This window comes from Delphinapterus leucas, chromosome 1, assembly GCF_059928025.1.
Source record: "Delphinapterus leucas isolate spDelLeu-1000000601 "Yukka" chromosome 1, BTC_Dleu_Yukka2, whole genome shotgun sequence".
Taxonomy (NCBI): domain Eukaryota; kingdom Metazoa; phylum Chordata; class Mammalia; order Artiodactyla; family Monodontidae; genus Delphinapterus; species Delphinapterus leucas.
The window spans coordinates 160,991,610-161,009,819 of record NC_143129.1 but is presented as its reverse complement, the minus strand read 5'-3'; the positions used below and the strand labels follow the sequence as shown (position 1 = coordinate 161,009,819).

The 18,210-nt window shown below is 53.6% G+C and overlaps 1 protein-coding gene across 1 annotated transcript in view; it reads right to left on the bottom strand.

Moving 5' to 3' along the window:
- The window catches only part of GRIK3 (glutamate ionotropic receptor kainate type subunit 3), a 230,854-nt gene that overhangs the window by 39,437 nt on the left and 173,207 nt on the right, over positions 1-18,210 (bottom strand). The window contains 4 exon segments of the mRNA XM_089895906.1: positions 7,717-7,830; positions 11,133-11,240; positions 16,780-16,923; positions 17,674-17,847. Coding sequence (XP_089752032.1) covers positions 7,717-7,830; positions 11,133-11,240; positions 16,780-16,923; positions 17,674-17,847 — 540 coding nt within the window.

The following is an 18,210-nucleotide window of genomic DNA, read 5'->3' as shown; positions in this document are numbered from 1 at the left end:
GCGTCAGCAAATCAGCAGACGAGATGGTGCCCGTGGGGGTCCAGTGCAGAGCCCAGCAGAGCAGGAGGGTTCAGTGGACAGTAGCTGGTATTGCCTCCCTTAGCCTGAGTTTCAGCCTTCTGGGGGTAGATACGAGTAACTCCATTCTGTAGATGTACAAAGTGAATCCACGAGGATAACGTAACTCGTGGGAGGTCACTCAGCTGCCATAGAGAGAGGATTTGACTCAAGTCGGTGTGGTCCCAGAGCAGGAGCTCTTAACCACCTCACTGTGCCAGAGGCCCTGAGTCACATGGTGCCTCTCCCTAGTGGGCAGGGGGTCCTCAGAAGGTGGCCTGTGGGTCCAGAGCATAGGTGACAGCTGTCCCACATCAGGTTCCCTCCCTCCCACGTGATAGGGAGCCAGTGAAGGGCTTTGAGCCAGTGAAGGGCTTTGAAAGGGCATGACTGTCTGATTTCTCATTTAGAAATAAACCCCTGGCAACCCTGCGAAGAATATCTGGGAGTAGAGGCAGGAAAACCTTGGAAAGAAGCTACTGACCTCATCCAGTATGAGATACACAGAGTAAGGAACGGAGGTGGATGGGTTGAACTCTCAGCAAACTCATCATTTACTGAGTTCCTACTATGCACCAGGCATTGATTTAAACTCTTCTTCAGAGTGGAAAAGGCTCATAAGCTTTCAAGATAGGTGACATTACTGTATGTTAACGTATATATATGGAATCAAAAAAAAAAAAAACAAAACTGGTTCTGAAGAACCTAGGGGCAGGACAGGAATAAAGATGCAGACTTAGAGAATGGACTTGAGGACACGGGGAGGGGGAAGGGTAAGCTGGGACGAAGTGAGAGAGTGGCATGGACATATATACACTACCAAATGTAAAACAGATAGCTAGTGGGAAGCAGCCACATAGCACAGGGAGATCAGCTCGATGCTTTGTGACCACCTAGAGGGGTGGGATAGGGAGGGTGGGAGGGAGGGAGACGCAAGAGGGAGGAGATATGGGGATATATGTATATGTATAACTGATTCACTTTGTTATAAAGCAGAAACTAATACATCATTGTAAAGCAATTATACTCCAATAAAGATGTTAAAAAAAAAAGATAGGTGACATTGTCCCCATTTGATAGATGAGAGAACTGAGGCTCAGAGAAGGTCAGTAAGTTGCCCAAGGTCACACAAGAGTTGAATTATAGTCTGATGGAGTTCAGGCTCAGTCCTTCCTGCCTGTAGCTCCTTGGCCTCTTTCTGGGCCTTAACCTTCCCCCAAGCCACCTTGGCACCCCTTCGTGAAGGAATGCCTCGAGCCTTCAGCTGATGGGTGACAACCCTTAGCTGACAGAATCCGCCTGTGGGGGGAAGCTCATGCCCACATGCCCATAAGAAGAGCACACACCTCATCTGGAGGCGCATCAAAATTCTCTCAAGTGGTGGGGCCATTCCTTTGACACTGTGGGCCCCTGAGCAGTGAAGGGCCCTCATCAGGGGTTCTCAGGCACAGAAACCCACCGGCAGCCTCTTGCCAGGCTCCTGCTGCGGAGGGCGGGCTAGATCCTCTGGCCCTGGTTCCCCGGCAATGCTACTTCTCAAAATCCCATCCCATGACTGATTCATTCTCGGTTTTCAACAGTCCTTTGGGATGTTGCAGAGAAAGGGCAAGGGAGTGTCTGAATCCCCAAGGGGTTCTGAGAAAACCACCTCTCAGTCTAATTGGGTGAAAAGCTGGGTCCTTTGGCTAGACTCCATGCTAAATCTCAGTGCCTCCCATCCCCAACTCCAACCAAGCAGCTCACAAGTTTGGAGAAAAGAGTTGAGGAGGTGCCGGGGAAGGGGCTGAGACTACACGGAGGGAAGGGAACTTAGGCTATTGTGGACCCTGCCTTCGTGCAAATTAATCTCTGGGATGGTGCTGCCCTGAACCTTGGCACAGGGCCTGGTGAGAGGGCCTGGGTGAGGCTTCAATCCCTTCTCAACTGTTAGGTCAGATGCTCTTGTGCAGTGACCGAACTGCACCACGGCACCTGGTAGCCCTGATGTTAGCTCAAGGAAAGAATTAAAGAGAAGGTACCTTCTTTGCCAGTGAATCACCAACCACATAGAGATTCCTAAGCAAAATCGACCTCCTTCTGTAAAATGGGGATAATAATAGAATCTACCTTACAGCATTGTTGTTAGGATAAGATGGGTCAATCTGTGAAAAGTACTTAGGGCCTGGCAAATGTAAACTGCAATATTATTATTATTATATTATTAATATCATTATCATCTTTCTGGGCACGGGGTGACCTGTGATTGAAGTGACCTGTCCAGCCTAGAGACCATGCCCAATGTCACCAAAGGTTAAAAATCATAGCTAGCAGCGGAAAGCTATTTCAGGAAAGGTCCCTGAGATAGCTCACTTCCTGACCCTCTCTCCGAGACCCTCCCAGGCCCTATCCTCTAAAATTAGCACTTCATTTGCGAAGCCACCCCAGCCCCAGAATCTATACATCTTCATATAAATACGCTGCCTTTGGAGCAGCTGTAAAATGCCATTAATTTCAGGAAGTGCTTTGCGGATGGCATACATATTTAACAGCCAAAGCCCAGAGCATTAAAACGGTGCTCGCCTTAGTAATGTGTCTCTAGACCTGCAACATTTCCTAGGGGGTAATTCTGAACTCCGCCAACTACTTATTCATGGACTATTTCACCATTTATTACTGGAAATGTCCAGACAGCCAATTCACAAGCTCTCTCGGCTGCTAATCGATTGCTCAGTGAAGGTGCCCTCAATTTCATAACTTCGCTCTCTCCTATTGCTCTGGGAGAACAGCCGTAGGAATGGGGGTAATATTTCTCTGCAACAAGTCACAGGAAACAAGAGTCCAGAAAAATAACCTTTTCCTACTTTTCATTGCTAGGGCTTTTAGTCTAGTTTCTTAGTCTAGTTTCACCAGCGTGAGAGCCGAGTGACAGGACCTGTGGAGTTGGAAGAGGGTGCCTTGCGGGGGTGGGGAAAGCCAAGGGTTACCTACCTAAGAGCTCTGTTCCCAGGCCCCTTCCGGCTTAGGCCATCTCAACACACACCTGTACACGCATGCGCTGTGTATGCACACAATGCCGCTGGCACGGATACACCGCATTCTCGGATGTTCTGACCTGCTCAGACACGGAAGCCAAGGACCCTGGCCCCCAGGCCTCGGCTTCTGCCAGTTAGAACCAGGACAGAGCATTGGGGGTCCAGTCCTCCCAGCAGGTGGAGCCTAGAGTGGTTCCTGGCCTGGGATGGTTCTCCCAGCCCACATCCCGGTCTCCCCAGCTCCTCCTCTCTTGTGCCAGGTGTGCAGGTCCGGCTTGCCTAGCAGCTGTGCCTCAATGGGTTACAATGCGCACACGGCACAAACACACCCGACGGTGCATGTCCAGACACCTGTGTGTAGCCGATCCCACACCTGCACAGGTGCCCACACACGTGCCGACACCACTGCTCACTTCAGCAGCCCCAGGAACCCTGAACCTTCCGAAGCAGGGCCCCCCGAGCGAGTTGAGTGTGTTTTCTTGGTGTGTGAGCAGAGCTTTGGGCATGAATTTTTCACGAGCTTATGGAAGAGCGAACCTGAGCAGAAGCTGGGGCCTGGCAGGGAGAGGGTGGGGAGGGCAGGCTTCCAGCCTCTTGCTGCTGCTGCTGCTTCTGCCTCAGGAAGGGGGAAGAGCCCGTGGCTCTGGGGGGTCAGAGAGGGCGAGGTCCGGGCTCTGTCCATCTGTCTGTCCAGGGTAATGCGACCTTAGCACCTAACCCCGGGATTCCGGATGGAGGAGGAGAGAGGGGACTTTGGGGGCAGCCCGCATATCTCCCTGTGTTCTGCCACATCCAGATTCCAGGGACCAGAAGAGGAGGAGAGACTCCCTCATCAGGGTCTCAGGTCCAGCCCTGTCCTCCAGGGCAAAGCTGGTGGATGTGCTTGCACCCAGGCTTGGTACCTGCCCGTCACTCAAAGCACTGTTGCCCTGACAACACGCTTCCTGAGAGGCAGGGGCCAGTGCTCTCCATGGGAGGTGCTGGCACTGCTTTCAGCCTGCCAAGCTTGGGGTTGGGTTTTCAGCCAGAGCGTCTGGGCTGGGCTGGGCTGGACACTCCCCGCAACTGGTGCTTCTGTCCCCAAAAGCCCAAGCTGAGAGCACTGTACCCAGACCAACCCCTCCCAGGGCTCTGGGACATGCAGACCACGCTGAGACTTTCAGGAGACTCCGAGGACATTTTCAGCTGCACACAGAGTTTCTTGGGGACCAGTGTAAAGGCTGTGCGTCACATCCTCTGTCCCCGCTCTGCCTCCGGGAAAGACTGGGCTTCTCTCAGGGAAGAAGTAGACCCAACCATCCATGATCTCTGGACAGTGGGGCTGGAGAAAGCTGGATCATGGGTCACTCCCAGACCATGCGAGGATCTGACCCTGCATAATGGGGTTAGGATGGTGGGACATCTGCTTCAAGTGGGTCAGCAGCCATGTCAGAGGTCAAGGCAAAGGAGTCCAGGGATAGGGGATTATCACAGTGTCAGGGTCAAGGGCTCAGACCTTGAGGTGGTGGTTGGGATGTGGAGTTTTATGTATCAGCAGGAGATTAGAGCTAGGAGGGGCTCAGGAGGTCACAAACCCTAGCGCCTGCAGGGACCAGACAGGAAATGCCTGTATAAGAAGCAGCCAGGAGTAAGCAGTATGGAATGGTGGGGTCTGTGGTGAGCCAGGGAATGCCCACCAGACCTTAAAGACATTCAAATCCAAGCTCTGAGTTTATAATGCACCTTGACAGAGATAAGCTCTGTGACCATGGTCAGGGGTCAATCTTCAGTGAAGTTCAGGGCCCTGGTTGTGGTTGGAAGCAGAGGTTTTCTCTAGAACTCTCATTCTGCTTACTTAAAACCCGAGCTTACTGGGGGCTGGATTTATAATCAGTCATAACAACAGCAGCCATTACTTAGCACACATTCTGTGCCATTTATTGTTATTAATCATTCATCCTCTCAACTCCATGAACTAAGGACAATTATTATCACCTCTCTTTCGCAGATGGGGAACAGAGACACCAAACGACTAAGCAGTTTTCCAGGGTCGCACAGCTAGTGGACAGTAAAGCCGGGACTCAGACCCAAAGGTTTGAGTCTCTTAACCGTCACAGTCTGGCCCTTGTGTCCTGGTCACACTTGCATGTCGCCAAGAGCTGCTGGGCTCACGTTTGCCCAGATGAAGGGCAGGGGAACCGATGGAGCTGCATCCAGGCTGCCAGCCAACGGGGCTTCTCTCCTTCCTTGGGGGTGCTGAGAGCCAGCTGGACGATGTGGGCGGGGCCCTCAGTGAGCAACTGAGTGCAGCAGGTCGGGACCTTTGCAAGAAGCTTCCAGTATTGCCCAAGAAACTGTGAGAAGAGCACAGAATAGCTGCGCGATTCTACCTCTGCAGGTGTAGATAAATCCCCTGCGGCTTTGCAGAAGGGTCTTATGCCCTTGAAACCGGGCTGCTGTCACTTTAATAAAATTTAACCCTGTGGTCACTGAAGGTGTGTGTATTTTGCATCCTTTTGGTATATTATCTTTAGCTCCCCTCTTACCGTTAGAGTATTGTTTTGTGGCTGAATCAACTCAGCTCATTTAATTATCTCTCCTAATCTCTCTGAGCACATCCGTTTTACCTTTTTTCAATCTCGTCTTCTGAAAAGTGTTTTCTTTATATCTCACATTGTATGCAGCTCTGCTTTTAATCTTTGACCACCTTTTTATTAGTTTATTTTTACCCTTTTATAGTCTAGCTTTCCTCACGCTTTTATCCTTTTGCTTTCTGACATTTTGGGTTTACATTCTTCACCTTCTCTAGCCAGAGCTGTTAATTATTTATTTTATTTTTTTATCTGTCTTGGTAGCTTTCCTTTTAGTTTCATTCCTTATTTTCATTTTTCTCTTTATCTTCCTTTTCACCTTTATTTTGTTCTCTTTCAGCTTTCCTTTTATCTTTTCTATCTTTATCCACATTAATATTCCTTTAATTGCTCATCACACTTCCTTCTAATCCCTTTGCTCTTTTCATGTCTTTTTAATCTTTATTTTTTGCTTTATTCTTTTTCATTTATTTTTTATTATGTTATAGGTGTACAATATAGTGATTCACAAGTTTTAAAGGTTATACTCCATTTATAGTTATTATAAAATATTGGCTATATCCTCCATGTCGTATACTACATCCTTATTTTATTTTTCATCTTTAAATTTTTTGTTTTTACAGTTTTTTCCCCTGTTCCTGATGAGATCTTTTGACTTACTGGTTTTATAGCTTGATATTTATATATTTTTAGTTAACAAAATGTCAATCAGGCAGGCAGGATGTCTGGTTTTGGGGAAGATGCCAGTGAGGGTCTCACTCCCAAAAGGTGGGTGTGGAGAGGTGTCTCCCCAGCCATCTCCTTCTGGCTCTATCAGCAGCATGTTCAGAATTGCTAGGTCTCCATCAGCTTTAACGTGGATCCTCTTAATAGTCATAAGCCTGGAGACTGGGGATGACAGCCATAGGCTACAATTGCTCCCTGGAAGCTGATGGTGCCCCTGGAGTCTGCTGCTCACTGGATTCTTGGGAGGGTGGGGTTTAGCTATTACAACGCTTCTTCCTCCATGGTGTCCACCACCCAGCCACTGAGCACATACCTGGCATAGGACCGTCCAGTAGGGCCTGGCCAAACCAGCTTGAGCTCCCTTTTTTGGTATAGAGTGACCTCAGCACATGGTCCTGACAATCATATTTGCTTCATTATAAGGAGAAGCTGACCAGGGCCAAAATTGTCCTCGAAGGGCCTTTGGTCAGAATCCACCGGGCTGTGATCAGGCTGCCTCCCCACTACATGGCCCAGCTTGGGCCCCAAGAGCAGTGCTACGTCTCTGAGAGGGTGAGTCCTGAGCCTCCGGACACCCTGGAGGCCTTCCAGGTGGGGCTGGTGCACGTGGAGCGGGCACAGCACTGGCCAAAGGAGGCCAGCAGCCTGGGTGTCCTTCTGCTTGCCCTGAGTTTCAAGACTCACAGAGCCTGGGAGACCCCAAAAGCCATTCCTTGGGTTGAAATGGTCAGAAGAAGGAAGCACTATTCAGTCCTGGGCAGTGGAGGGAGGGTGGCAGGGAGAAAGGTCATAGCCGTGGCCAGAAGCACTCGGGACAGGACACTGGGCGGTGGCACGTGTGTGGGCTCCCAGCACCTGCCGGGCTGGGGGGACCAGTGGGAAGGGCCTTTTTCCTGGGAACTGGGGTGGAAGAGGTGGACCCCAAGTCCTGGTGCAGAAGGCAGGTTATCCCTCCTTCCTTCTACCCATCACAGTTCCTATCAGGCATCAGGGGCTCAGGGACTGGGTGAGAGTGAAATGCAAACACACAGGCCTCTGCAGCAGGGCTGGCCAAGCAGGTCCCAGACAGGCAGGAGGGCTGGCCTGCTCTGCCTTTGGGAAGAGGCCGCTCACAGCCACCTCCTGGGGTCTCTGGCCTGTGGCCACGAGCAGCGTTGCTGTCTCCCATCTGCTCGCTGGGGGCTTTCTGAGGGACCCTCAATGTTTCCACCTTCCACCCCATCCTCCAGCCTCCCAGCAGCCTCATAAGAGATGCCTGGCCTGTGCTGGGTGGGGTGATGGAGAGGTCTTTCCAACCCCGACGGCCAGCCCGCCCCAGCTCACAGCCCCTCTTGCAGGGCTGCAGCTCTTACCAGCACAGTGGTGACGATAAGGGACCTGTTCGTCAGAGAGTCGGTGACGTTAGGGCCTCGGCCTCTGGCAACCTCCGTGATGTTAAGCCCCTCGGCAGGACTCCACACCCCAACCTGGATGGACAGACAGATGGAGAACAGGAGGCTGAGTCCGTGGTCTCTCCATCCTTTCTCCACGCCAGCAACCTCCTCGTCTCCTTCCCATCCTTCATGAGTATCGTCATTGCTAATGTGTTTCGAGCCAACATTTCTGGCAACCCTGCTGCCTCCCTCCTTCCCAGAGGAAGCCCCCAAGGTGTTTAGTCTCCTGAATTCTGCCACCTCCCCATTTGCTAGCAAACCCGTCACAGCTGGAAGGGAAAATGCAGAGGGAGAAAATGAACATAAAGACGGCCCAGGGAGCACAGCGGAAGCCAGCCTGGGATGGAGCAGAAGCCATGAGGAAGTCAGTTAGGGTTAGGGTTAGGGCCAGGTCCTGCCCTGGGACAGAGTCACCCTGAGCCTGGGGGGCCTCCCGCCTCCTGGGGAAGACCTGGGCACCCAGCTGCTCACTGGGTCTCAGCGTGTGCCAGCTCTGGGGCCAGATGCCCTCCAAAGCCCAGGACAGGGCCTGGAGTGAGGGAGATGTTTCCTAGGCATCTGTGGAAGGACAACGAGATGTGTCACGTGCACGAAGGCAGGCGTAGCAGGACGCTGGTCTTTGCAGCTATTTTGGGGCAGAATGGAGTAGAAAACCCTCACTGGGGGCACTGGACGCCACTCGGTTAGGAGGCAGTTTGCTTTGTGGTTTTACACCTAATGGTGGCAGACACTCTGGCCGAGGTGGCATAATCTCTGTCCCCATGGTGCCCTTGTGGATACGAGGCCTGGGGCTGGAGGGAAGCAAGGGAAAATCAAGCTTACAAATCGTTCTAAAGCCCTGGGCCTATTGAAGATCCTCTGGGACCCAACTCTGCCCAGCTCTGTGTCCATCGCAGTTCCTCTCTCTCAAGGAAGGTTCTGGCCTGCCCATTCTGTCCTTGTCCCAGCTGGGGTGGGGTACTCAGGAAACTTAATCAATTAAACAGGGAGGCCGAATGCAAACATCCCATTAAGAGAGCTCTGCATAGCAGAGAGACATGTAATTATGCTTGCGTAATTCTGCCTTAATCCCCCCAAAGCCACCGGCTGGAGTTGGCTGGATCAGTTATGACCCGGCTTAGCAAACAGAAGTGATGAGAGGCAGAGCAGCTGTGTTTGGGGGCTCAGCACCCTCTCTGGGCAGCATCTCTGTCTATGCAGACCCCACCCCCAGAGCCAAGAGGAGAGCAGACAAGCAGACAGCGTCAAAGAGGCTCTTCTCTCAAGGGGGCTGAGCTCAGAGCCCAGCCCAGCACGAGGGACCCTAGCGGTGGGCCTGGGTGCAGGAGGCGCTCAACAGACAGCTGGCTGGCGGCCAAGTGACCAGCAGGAGCCCTCACCCCAGCAAGCATCTACTGAGCTCCAACTGCAGGACCTGCTGGACACCAGGTGCCGTGGGGTTGCAAGAACAGTTAAGACTGAGGAGGACCAGTCTTCAGAGGCCCTCCGCCCTCAATCTGGTCACCTGTGTCTAGGTATAGTAAAGAGTTTTTCTCGAGTATTAGCTGTGGTTGATTTGTGTCGTTGCCGGAGGGCTGGTGGGAGCTGCGGGTAGGCTCAGATGGCAAGAGTGCTCTGATGGGCAACTACTGATGCCTGCCACAGGCGCAGGAGTGGGAGGTGGTGGCATACCTGCCATCTAATTGCCATCCTTAGAATTTTAGGCTATCCCCAGAGATGGAGAGCTGAGACAGCGACTGAGACAGACTGAGTGACAACTATTGCAGTAGTCCTGCCAGAGGAGGAAGGGGGCTCCCTAGCACTGCAGGAGTTTAAATAGGAGCTAGCAGAGTGCTTGATAAGCTATAGTTTGAATAGGGTTGGACCAACAGGCCGCGATCATCTTAGGAGCAGAGGGCACAGCGCCTGTCCTTAGGGGACTGATGCTGTATGTGGCTGAAAGAGCTGCAGAAGAGTGGTTGCCCTGGCCCCACGGCCCGAGCACAGTGGCCCCATGAGTCCGTGGGAAACTCAGGATTGAATGAAGTCACCTCGGCCACAAAGTGCAACACAGGCAGAGCCAGGTCCATGACTGTGGGAATGAACCAAGGAAACAGGCTACTCGTGCAACTGGGGAGCTCGCAAGGGCAAAGGCCTGGAGGTGCAGGAGGGAGTGGGTATGACTGGGCCATGGGGAACGTTTGTGGGTGGGGCAGTGGAGACTAGGCCTGGAGAGGCAACCGGGGCGTTTCCTGGAGAGCCTTCAAGGCCGGGTGAGGGACTGATACTGAATGCCTTGGCACTGGGGAGCCATGCTCAGTCCCAGGGCAGGATAGAGCTTCATCTGTGTGTACACTCAGGATGGCTGGAGGGCCCGTGAGTGGAGGTGGGAAGCCAGGTTGGGGTGTTAAAATAATCCAAGGAAGAGGCCCGGACCAGAGAGGGCAGAGGAGGAGAGCAGAGGAATCAAGGGTTCCTGAAGGATCAGGGGTGGCCGCTTCACTTCTGGCCTCTTTGCATTTTAGACACCCCCCTCTCCCAGGGTTGGAGAGGTGCCCTGGTGGCTCCCAGAGACCAGCCTGCTGTGGGAGAGGGTGTGGCTGAGCCCCTAGCTCCGAGGTCCCAGGGGATGCTGAGAATCAGGGGCTAATGTGAAATTCCCTTCTCAGGTCAGCAACCTGACCTTGTCAGAATATGCTGCAGGTTCCCAGGGATGAGCATCGGCCCCGTTACAAACATTTCTATGGTAGCCAGATGGGAGGCCCAGCCCCGCGGGCTTGCTTTCCGCATTGAAATTCCCCGGAATCGCAGAGGCCTTAGAAGCATACAGTGGGGAGTTCAGAATCCACGTGCTTCAACCTCTCTCCAAGAGCAAGAATCACCTCCAGTCCCCCAGACAAGCAATCGCTTTGTTCAGTCTTTGCTTAAATGTCTCCAGTGACAGCGAGCTCATTACTCCCCATGCAGGCATCCCCTGGTCATTAGAAAGTTTCTCTTACCTAAGGACACGTCTGTCCCTCTGCCCCATGACAGCCCTGCAGGGACTTAGTCTGTCTGCCCCTTGAGCCTCTCATCTCCTTTCCAGGGTAAGCATCTCTGATGGCCCTTGCTCACAGGGTGATGGTTTGGGTATCTGCCATGGACAGGCCACTGGGTTCGGCACCCCTCCAGTCTGAGAAGGCCTTCATGTTCTCTGATGGCCCAAGGCACTGGCCACACTGGGTCATGCTGAGTCCCAAGGGGGCAGATGGACTGGGTCTTGCCCCCTCGCTCTGGGTCTCTGCCCGGGGTCTATTGTAGGGGATTTAAAGAGCCTCTGCTTGTTGGCCTGCCCTCCCGCTCCTGAGCCCACACACCTTCTCTAGGCCATCTTCCTTCAGGCTGATGATGTCCAGATCGAAATCCATCCGTAAGCCACTGGTTTTGTTGAAAACAATCCTTCCCGTTAATCCTTCCCATTGAGCCTGCCGGAGGGGAGAGGGCAGAGCAGCAATTCCTCGGGCTCATAAATCATTATTCGGTACAACTGCACAATGCTTCATCTTAATTACTCCTTGCACTGATACTGTTCCCCCAAGACCGCGATTAATTAATAATCACCTCCGTCATTGCCAGGGCTGTGGTACGAGCCAGCAATTTCCATAAATTCTATTATGCTCTTCAGCCAGCTTTACACTCGCACCTTCTCATGTACAACACCGATCATAGATGCGCTCAGATGAGGCCCCGCCTTGAAGCCACGAGAAGGGGGAGTCCATGTTGGGTCCCCAGAGACGGGCAAGGAGGCAGGCAGGCAGGCTGCGGCAGGCGAGACCTGCTGAGGGGCAGAAAGCCAAGGGGCCAAGCCAGCTCTGGCTGTAGGACCAAACACTTGGGAGTAGCCCCCAGAGAGCCGGGGATGACAGAGAAGGTCTCCCACCCCTGCCCCTGCTCCACCCATGCCCTGGTTAAGAACTGGGGTCAGAATACAGGGTCCAACCCCAGTTGGACCTGGGATTTCATTTCACCTTGCTGCCTCAGTTTCCTCATCTGTAAAATGGAACTAATAATATTACCCATCTTACCAAAATGCTATGAGGGCGAAATGAGTTAAGTCCCTTGAAAAATGGAGAACAGTGCCTGGTACAACCTAAGACCTGAATAAATGGTACTTTTGCTACTTTTTCTTGCCTTTAGCATCATTAACACAGAGAGAGGCAGGCAGAGGTTCAGAGAAGGTACAGGACCCAAACTAAGAAGGGCTCCATCTTCTAAAGCATGGGTTGGCAAACTACGGGTCAAAGCCCAAATGGGCCCATTGCCTGTTTTTGTTTTTTTTTTCGGTACGCGGGCCTCTCACTGTTGTGGCCTCTCCCGTTGTGGAGCACAGGCGCTGGACGCGCAGGCTCAGTGGCCATGGCTCATGGGCCCAGCTGCTCCGCGGCATGTGGGATCTTCCCGGATCAGGGCACGAACCCGCGTCCCCTGCATCGGCAGGCGGGCTCTCAACCGCTGCGCCACCAGGGAAGCCCCACTGCCTGTTTTTGTAAACAGTTTATGAGATCACAGTCACGCCCATAGGGTTTACCTATTGTCTTTGATGGCTTCTGAGCTGCAACTTTGCAGTTGAATAGTTGCAATAGAGACTGGTCTGCAAAGTCCAAAATATTTACTACCTGACCCTTTTTATAGAAAAAGCTTGCCGACGCCCCTTCTAGATAACACCTTGCCTGCAGGCCCATAGCGTTAGTGATACAAGGTGCTTCACACTGCTCGCCTCATGAAGCCTCCACAGCAGCCTCGGCATGTGGGCCCCGTGGGTTCCTCACCCCACTGGGGTCATGAACCTTGCAGATTCTGGAGAAGGCTCCAGAGCCTCTCCGTGGCTGAAGGTTCCCCTTGCACTCACAACATGACCCACAAGTTCACGGGTTCCCAGATTCCTGGAGGTCTACCTATAGATTCCACATTAAAACACATGGGAGGGCTTCCCTGGTGGCGCAGTGGTTGAGAGTCCACCTGCCGATGCAGGGGACACGGGTTCGTGCCCCGGTCCGGGAGGGTCCCACATGCCGCGGAGCGGCTAGGCCCCTGAGCCATGGCCGCTGAGCCTGCGCGTCTGGAGCCTGTGCTCCGCAATGGGAGAGGCCACAACAGTGAGAGTCCCGTGTACGGCAAAAAAAAAAAAAAAAAAAACCCACGGGAATCTCCGAGCACTCGGGCAGCTGTCTGGCACTGTCAAGTCTTGTGTATTAGCGTGTAGACAGACATGTGTTATATTAGCTCAGGCGGAGGGGCATGCCTAGGAGGCTTCTGGGACGCTGGAAATCAAAAGGGGATGGAAGGAGTGCTTTGCACAAAGCATCCAACCTCTCTGAGCTTTGGGAAGAGGAAAATGACCTATTTCACGGGTGGTAACAAAAGTGCGTAAAGGGCTTAGCACAGTGCCTGGCATATACAACCCCGGCTATTATTTTTCCTTATTCAGCTTCCTTTCATGGGGCTTCCTTGGATTAGGGCTGGCCCTTGGCTGGAGGGGGAGGGATGGTCACTTGGGCCATGGCCCGAGGCCTCAGGAGAAACCCTATCACAGAAGGCTCATCCGTGATTAGCTTCCCTGCATGAGCTCATCCAATTCACATCACAGTCCTGCAAGGTGGGTGTCATGATTGCCCCCATTTTACAGTCATGGCCACTGAGGCTCGAAGAGGGACTGAGCTCTGTGGGTCCCAAGTAATGGTGGTGCCGGGCAGATTCTCACTGTGCTCAGTGGAGCTGAAGAGCTGGGGTCATCATGCCCAAGTTGACTGGGGAGAGTTTATGAAGCCCAGGGAGCTGGAGATTGGGGTTGGGGATGGAGATTTAAAGATGCATCTGACTCAGAGAGCAGATTGGTGGTTACCAGTGGGGAAGGGGGGTGGGGGATGGGCACACAGGGTGGAGGGGTCAACTGTATGGTGATGGATGGTAACTAGACCTTCAGCAGTGATCGCTTTGTAATGTATACAGATGTGGAACTATAATGTTGTACACCTGAAACTTACATAATGTTATACATTATTTTACTTCAATTAAAAAAATGCATCGGTGATGGTGAAGGCCACTGTTTATGACTTCACAGGGAGGCTCAGCTTCCTTGAGGCTGGCTCCCCAGCCCCTCTGCCTTCCCCCTCCTCTGCCTGGGGCCCCTCCCCCCTTGGGCTACCTCTCAGCCCCCAGGGAAATCACAGCAGGTGCCTTCAAACCTGCACTGGAGGGAAGCCTTCCTCCCTGTCAGCTACAGAGGAATTAAATGTCAGCAGGTGCGTGGCCTGTCTGTGGGCAGTCGGGCAGGGGCAGGGCCAGGGCAGGGAGCCGCTGGCAGCTCCTCCCCGTGACATTTCCCAGCCCTCCCGCCCCTTCCAGCTGCCACGCAGGACTTGCTAAATGAAAGATGCTTCACACGCTCTGAACTCCGGCCTGGTATTTTCCAGCTCCTCTCGGAAATGCCAAGTCTTTAAAATGATTTACTGTCACGCAGGCAGATGGGGAGACAGGCAACTTGGGAATGGTCTGAGGGAAGACAGTGTACTGGGCTCAGGCAGGGTACCTGGGTCCCGGGGGTGGCCAGCTGTAGGGCCATGAGGGAGCCCCGCAGCTGCTCTGGGCCTCGGTCTCCACTTCCCTAAAATGGACTGGAGACGAAGTTGTTTGTGAAAGGACTCTGCGAAGAAGAGTGAGTGGTAAGGGCTGTTCACTGGGCCAGGGCCAGGAAACAGGAGGGCCAGGTATGCCAGTGTGGGCCGGTCGGTGCCGGGGAAGGGGGGGCGGGTGGAGAAGGAGGCTACCCTTTCTGTGGCACGACAGTGACTCATCTGCTCCCTTTAGGGCTTCAGGACTGAGCCTCGAGCGCTGCGGGGGGCAAGGGTGAATGGGTAGGGGACGTCCCTGAAGCTCTGGGGCCTGGAGATCCTCTTTAGCTGGAAACCCACCAGGGAGCAAGAAGCCAGAGTGACGACCGTCGTGATGATAGAAATAATAGTAAGAGCAGCCAATCAGCTTGGCACTTGCTCTGTGCCAGGCGCTGTCCTAAGTGCTTCACACACCACAGCTCACTTACACCTACAACAGACCTGGTATTATCTCCATTGTACAGGAGGACCTGCAGCACAGAGAGGTTCAGTAGCTTACCTAAGGCCACACAGCTAAAAAGTAGTTAAGCTTCAAAGACACTTACGTCTGGCTCCTAAGGGTCCTAGGGTTGTGGGCTCCGTCATTGAGAAACCCATGCCAACCTCTAGCTAATGGGTTGGAGCCTGCCGAGGAAGGAGGCTCACGGGGCTGGAAATCAGGCTTTCGAGTTCCCAGAGAACAAGCCGATGACTGCCCAGGCCAGCCAGGCCTCGCTCAGGGCATCGGACAATCAGACTTCCTCCACCGTTCTGAGGGGTAGGATGAGAAAGGACTCTCATGGTCCTCTTCTACCATAACATCTGATACTGGAGCCCCTTCTAGGGCTGAGGGGACTGGTGCCAAGGATATAAGTGCTCCCTCATGATGACTACTAGCTGGTGTTTGCCAGGTGAGGCAACTAACACTCGGGAGTGTCCAGGAATTTATCTAAAGCCGCACAGCTGGGAAGAGGCAGAGAAAAGCCCAAAGGCAGTGCATCAGACTCTAAAGCCGTATGCCTTTTAGTGTCTTTCTAAAACACAGGAGGTGTCACTGGCCTCGTCCCAAGCAGTCATGGTGAACTGGGACCTCCGGACAAGCTGCTCTGTCTGCTGAGTGGTGGGTTTCTTTGCTATTTACCCTCACTGTGTTGCCTTCCTTTGCATATGGGATTACGTTCATTAATGGGATGACTTGATGGACGTCTCCCTAGGCGGTGAGCTCTGTCCGTGCAGGGGCCCGTCTGTTTTAGCCCCATTGGATCCCCAGCGCATGGCTCAGTGCCGGCCACCCAGCAGACCTGCACAAATAGGTAGTGAATAAATGAATGAACTCTCAAAGCAGCCTGCTTCATTCCTGGTCCATCGTGATGGCTGCAAAGAGGTGGTCTATATGGAGCCCTCCTAGAGGGCTTCCCCTAACTGCACTTGTTGTTGCCCTGGACAGGCCACTCCCTCTGACCCAGAGTAACCCTGCCTAGATCTCGGCCCCCTGAGCCTTCCTCACCTACCATTACTGGGACTTGACTCTGCCTAGCCTTGGGCTACATGCTTCACACATAGTTTTTCACCCTGTTCTTTCAACAATGCTTTGCGGCAGGAACTCTTACTATACCCATTTTACAGTTGAGGAAACTGAGGATCAAAGAGCTAATCATCTCACCCAAAGTCACGCAGCTCGTTGTGATGGAGCCAAGGTACAAGCCCAGGCCTGAGCATCCCCATCTGTAAAATGTGGACAATAAACTCTACCATCCGTAAGGACAACAGTGATGGAGAGTCTGAAGCTAAACTTCGGCACTGTGTATTTCCATGGTCATCCTCTCAGCGGCAGGACAGCTCCTGCTCTCTGGTTCCTTTGGATCAGCTCCATGGATGGGACTTCTTCATGGTTGCCATGGTGCCAGGAGAGCCGGGTCCCAGCAGGGACCCTGGCTGGGAAGTTGGCCGATGGGCCTCCTCTGCCCTCAGGACTAAGCACTGTCCACATGGTGCCTCATTTCGTCTTCACAGCATCCCCATGAGGCAACCAAGGCTCAGCAAGTTTCCCGAGATTGCCTGAGGTCACACAGCTGGAGGCAAAGACCCTTATCGGTTGTAATTTAAAGCCCACTCTTTGTCCTGCTGACAATGCCGACCACCCACTGAACACGTACTATATGCCAAAGACTCAGCCCCTTAGTCATCCTCTTAGATTGGTCCCTATTGAGCCCATTTTCACCCTAGGAAACAGGCTCAGAGATGTGAGGCAACTGGCCCAAGTTCACGTGGATTGGAAATCAGTGCTGTCTGACTCCCAAACTTGGGCCCTTGACTGCTCTGCGGCCCCCAGGAGATGGCCCTGGTGCCGTCCTGGTGAGTGGGGGGCACTCACCTCCTTGATGAAGTTCATGAAGCGGCCGCCAAAGCGCCACGCCTTGTGCCGATGGCACTGCAGGGAGTTCACGGTCATCTGGGGTGCCCGCTGGTAGCACACGGACACGATGTGGACGGCGTCGTACAGTAAGGCCGCGTCAGTCTGGAGGGGAGGCCCAGGGTTGCCTGAGAGTAGCTCGGGCCCGAGAGGCCTCAGCCCACCCTGCCCTGTCTCCCTTCTCCTCCCCGACCAGAGGCAAGGGGGTCCTGGTGAGGGAAAGGCCCTGAGACCCTGGAGGTGACCATCCCTGCTCCAAGTGAGAAGCCAAGCTCGGATTGCCTCTGCAGCTCTGCAGACACCGGACTCCCTCCCTCTGCAGCTCACACCTTCTCTGCCAGGCCCCGCCACCCCGTGCCGTTGTCCCTGCTATCGCCTGCCCCTTCGCACACCTTCAGCTTTCCAGCCTCCCCAGCCTCCTGCCAGCCACAACTGAAAGTCCCCCGTGCCCAGCACCCACTAGTCCTTATTCCTACTCTCTGTAACCATCTGTTTCCGTGCCTGCACTCCCACACTTGGGGTGGGATTCTGTCTGATTCCTTTGTGTCCCTGGCCCCTGGCCTAAGGTCTGGCAGATACAGGGCAGGTCTTAAGAAGGAAAGTGGTGGGAGGGAAAAAAGAAACAGGGAAGAAGGAGAGAAGGAAGGGAGGAGGAGAGGGAGGAGGGAGGGAGGGAGGAAGGAAGGAAGGAAGGAAGGGAGGAAGGAAGGAAAGAAGGGAGGAAGGAAGGAAAGAAGGGAGGAAGGAAGGAAAAGGAATGGAAAGAGGGAGGGAGGAACAGAGGGGTGGAGGAAGGAATGATGGGAAGGAGGGAGGGAGGGGAGCCCCCAGGTCTGGCCCTCCCGGCTGCAGTACCATCATCACTCCATCCAACAGGCCAGACTCTGCCCGGGGAGCCGCCTGCAGCCGCTCCATGGACCACTTCTCCACGATGGCCGAGACATGGGGGTTGTCCACGTTGAGGATCCGGAATCCCGTCAGGTTCACCCCTGAGTAGCGGTAGGGCTCCAGGTCTAATGCATAAAGATCCTTGACAGAGAGAGTTTCAGTAAACAAAGGTGTGGGCTGGCTGTGAGTTCCAGCCTCACCTCCCACACTCCCTACTGGGGCCCCAGAGCAGCCGCAGCTCCCTGCAGAGCCCTGTGGAGGTGAGGCTCAGCAGTGAGGATGGAGCACCCATGGGAGCACTGCGCTTGGAGTCCACTTGAGCGTGGAGGAGTCCAGCCAGTCTGCCTGGTGGCTGACCCCACTTACTCTGCTGGACCTCAGACACACTGCTCAGCCTGTTTCTTCATCTACAAAATGGGGATCATGCCTCCTCTTTAGGCCCCAGTGAAGCAGTAGACATCAAATGCCCAGCCTGGAACAGAAAAGGAACTTGATAATGGTCAT